Genomic DNA, 3,841 nt, shown 5'->3' with positions numbered 1-3,841 from the left:
TATGGCTCATAAAATAAAATAAATTGCAAATAATATACCCTCCTTTCTCCAGGTAAATATTTAACAAATAAAAATTAGAAAAGATGGTGTGCTTTCTAACCTAATTGAGTTCCAATCTGAAGGTAAATTTAAATCATATTCAAAAGTTGAGAGATACAATTTGACCTTATTCCTTGCAGAATTTAGACACATGAGGCCATTTAACATCAGAACTTCATTAATGACTGATAAGATAACTATGATAATTCGCTAATGATAATCGTACAAATAAACCATAAGTCTGATAGAGGGCAAAATTAAACAATTTCAAATAGTCCAAGGACAAACTTGAGACTTCCAATAAGAAAATCCCTTCCAAAAAAAATATATACACTAAATAAATATACTTTAAAAGAGTTAAGGGAAAAAAAAACAATCTTACTTAAATATGTGGAGGTGCGCTTGTCTATCATACATATTATATTATAAACACATTAATTAATTTTTCATGCATAAAAATTAATTTGGAATCTAGGTTTAATCAATTATACTTAAATAAGAGATATAATTGAGTTATCAGGAGTTCATAATGGCTAGTTAGATACCAATATTTTTACCCAATTCTTCCTTCTTCACGTAAAAGATAGATTTTTAAAAAATCTAGTTGTTGCTACTCTACATGTCCATTTTGTAAATTCTTTTTGAAAAAGTCCTACTAATCTCTAAGGTCACTAAAGTTAAAGGTGCATGCTTTACAAACCGAATCAAATTTAAATGGTATCTAGGTATTTAACCTATTGTCAATATGTGCATCTCTTTTAATATATATAAGAGGGGAAAACAAGGCCAATGTATACGATGGTAAGTATTGATTACCCCATTAAGCTAGTGCCTCCATTATACGCTTCAATTGTTGCAGAAACTTCCATCTCCTCTTCAAGTGCCATTAGCTAATGAAAATTTAAAATATAATTTTTTTCTTAGAATTATTGAACAATGGAAATGTTGAAGTTACGTCTACTGGTACATGATAAACTTTGTACATATTTGTTGTATTTGATTACTGAGTTTAACCCAACTGTACAAAATAATCAGTAGGCTCATATCATATTTTCGGATTCGGCCCATACCGGTATATAGATGGACGATTAGGTCCTTCCAGAGACAGATGAGATATTTTGGTGGAATAAGATTTTCTCTCTCCTCGTTTCATTGTTTTTTCTTTGAAGCTTCTGTGTAAAGTTCGTTTCTTCAGATAATCACTCATGGTGTCGATACTCTGCCTTTTCCCGATAGTTCTATTAAAACTACTCATCCTTTTCAGCTCATCCATATTGACACGTGGGGTCCTTATAGTACCCCAACTTCTTCTAATTGTAAATATTTCCTTATTATAGTAGATGACCACACTAGAGCTACTTGGATTAATCTTCTAGGGTCAAAAAGTAATGTTTTTCCTTTGGTTAAAGCCTTCATTGCCTTAGTTAAAACTCAGTTTCAGCCTTCTTCCAAACTGTTAGGAGTGATAATGCACTTGAGCTTGGTTCAAGCAATTCTGCCACTCAATTCTTTTTCGAAAATGGAATTATACATCAAACTTCTTGTCCTTACACACCACAACAAAATAGTGTTGTGAAAAGGAAACATCGATACCTCCTTGAGACCTCGAGGGCTTTATTGTTTCAATCCAAGTTACCTTTAAAGTTTTGGGGTGATTGTGTTCTTACTGCCACATACCTCATAAATAGATTTTCATCTCCACTTTTGAACAACAAAACTCTTTATGAACTATTACTTGGTCACCCACCTGCTTACTCCCATTTAAAGTCTTTTGGTTGTTTGTCTTTCTACCATTCCTAAGTGTCATAGAGACAAGTTTCATCCTAGAGTCGACCCTTGTGTCTTCATTGGCTATCAACTAACAAAAAAAGGTTACAAGCTCTACAATCTCAAAACTCGTCTAACATTCCTTTCTAGAGATGTAGTATTTCATAAGTGGGTCTTTCCCTTTCATGACCCTTCAATGATCCCTGATTCTGCCCCTTTTCCTTCTTTTTTTCCTTTAGAACCTTCTCCTACCTTGTCTACTGATATCCCTGTTGTTCCCACTTCTGCCCCTTGTCCTTCTGTAGCTCATTTTGAACCTCCTGCACCTCCTAGAAGATCTACCAGGTCACACTCTACCCCTAAACATTCCCAACAGTTTGTGTGTGACCTTCCCCCATCTCTTTGTGGCTCTAGTCTAGCTTCCTCTTGCTCTAATCACTTTACTACTAATGCAACAACTGAACCTCACTATTACAAACAAGCTGCATGTATTCCTGCCTGGCAGGAGGCCATGACCAAGGAATTTGAGGCCCTTCAGGCCAATAATACCTGGTCAGTTGTGCCTTTGCCCTCTGGTAAGAAACCCATAGGTTGCAAATAGGTTTACAAAGTTAAATACAAGGATTATGGGTTTGTTGAGCGTTATAAGGCGAGATTGGTTGTCCGAGGTGATACCTAATTACAAGGTGTTGATTTTAACGGAACTTTCTCTCCTGTTATTAAGTTCTCCACTGTGAAATCATTGCTGTAGCTATTAAAAGAGGTTGGCATTTATTTCAACTTGATATTAATAATACCTTTTTGCATGGTGATTTGGAAGAGGAGGTCTATATGAGACTTCCCCCTGGTTTACATGTTGACTGTCCCTCTGATTCTCCTCATTTGGTTTGCCATCTCCGAAAATCACTTTATGGCTTGAGCCAAGCTTCACGGCAATGGTACGCTAAGCTTTCGCAAGCTGTTTACTCCAGGGGTTACTCTCACTCCCTCAATGACTATTCTTTGTTCATTAAGAGGACTACCTCTTCTATTGTCATTTTTGCGGTTTATGTTGATGATATAATATTGTCTGGGGACAATATGGATGAAATTTCTGCTCTCAAGTCCTTTCTTGGTTCTCAATTTCGAATAAAAAATTTGGGCATACTTAGCTATTTTTTGGGGATTGAGGTGTTTTACTCTAACTCTGGTTTGTTGTTGCATCTTTCTTCAGATAATCTCTCATGGTGTCGATACTTTTACAGGAAAAGCTAAACAGTTATATAGTTTCATTTTACAAAGAAATTAGAAGATTTGAATCAACAAGGATAAAATCTCTGCTAAATTTAACCCTTAAAATTAAATGTAGACACTCAGCGTGCACTCAATATTAGTATGGTAAATCCTTATTGTTACCTACTTTTATATAACATTAATATATTTTATTATGATAAAATAACAAATGAGATAAAAACTCACAGATAGTTACCTGTTCATAATATTCATCCTCATCGCTTTCGTCCTCATTGCTGCTCTCATCATCATCATCTTCATCACTTAAAAATCGCAACCAATTCCCTTCTTCCTCAACTCGGCAATTGGGGCATATCATTGCCCGTCCAGCATTGAACTCAGATCCAATACAATCTGCATAAAAAAAAAATAAACTAATTTATATGCACTGACAATACAAAAATTCACAGCTAGCTTATTTCATATTTTTTTCTAAAAAAATTGCTTGTATAACGAAATTGGTTAGAACTATGTGTCAAACGAATGGAACTAATCATGAAATTTCTTTGGATGATATGATACAAAAAAAATTACAACATTTCATGTATTATCCTTTATTGTTTCTTTCCAAGACTTTCATCTTCGTCGTTTAACTTTTTTTTACCAACTTACTCAAAAAAAATTTATCTAAAGGAACAAAGAAAACATATTTTAACTTACTACTTGATTTATCATGATACATTATTTCTTATAAGAAAGTAAGGGATTGTTCGTCCATAAATTTTTCACTTTTTTTTAGAATTGAACTTAGGAAAACATGTTT

The 3,841-nt window shown here is 34.0% G+C and overlaps 1 protein-coding gene across 1 annotated transcript in view; it reads left to right on the top strand.

Annotated features, from left to right (window-relative positions):
• Positions 1 to 3,060, top strand: part of LOC124898633 — a 9,894-nt gene extending 6,834 nt beyond the window's left edge. The window contains exons 2-3 of the mRNA XM_047412274.1: positions 2,046 to 2,381; positions 2,558 to 3,060. Coding sequence (XP_047268230.1) covers positions 2,046 to 2,381; positions 2,558 to 3,060 — 839 coding nt within the window. The remainder of the gene's footprint in view (positions 1 to 2,045; positions 2,382 to 2,557) is intronic.
• The last annotated feature ends 781 nt before the right edge of the window (positions 3,061 to 3,841 follow it).

The sequence above is a fragment of the Capsicum annuum genome, chromosome 5 (assembly GCF_002878395.1).
Source record: "Capsicum annuum cultivar UCD-10X-F1 chromosome 5, UCD10Xv1.1, whole genome shotgun sequence".
Classification (NCBI taxonomy): Eukaryota; Viridiplantae; Streptophyta; class Magnoliopsida; order Solanales; family Solanaceae; genus Capsicum; species Capsicum annuum.
The sequence above is the reverse complement of the archived record's forward strand: the minus strand, read 5'-3'. Positions and strand labels throughout refer to the sequence as shown.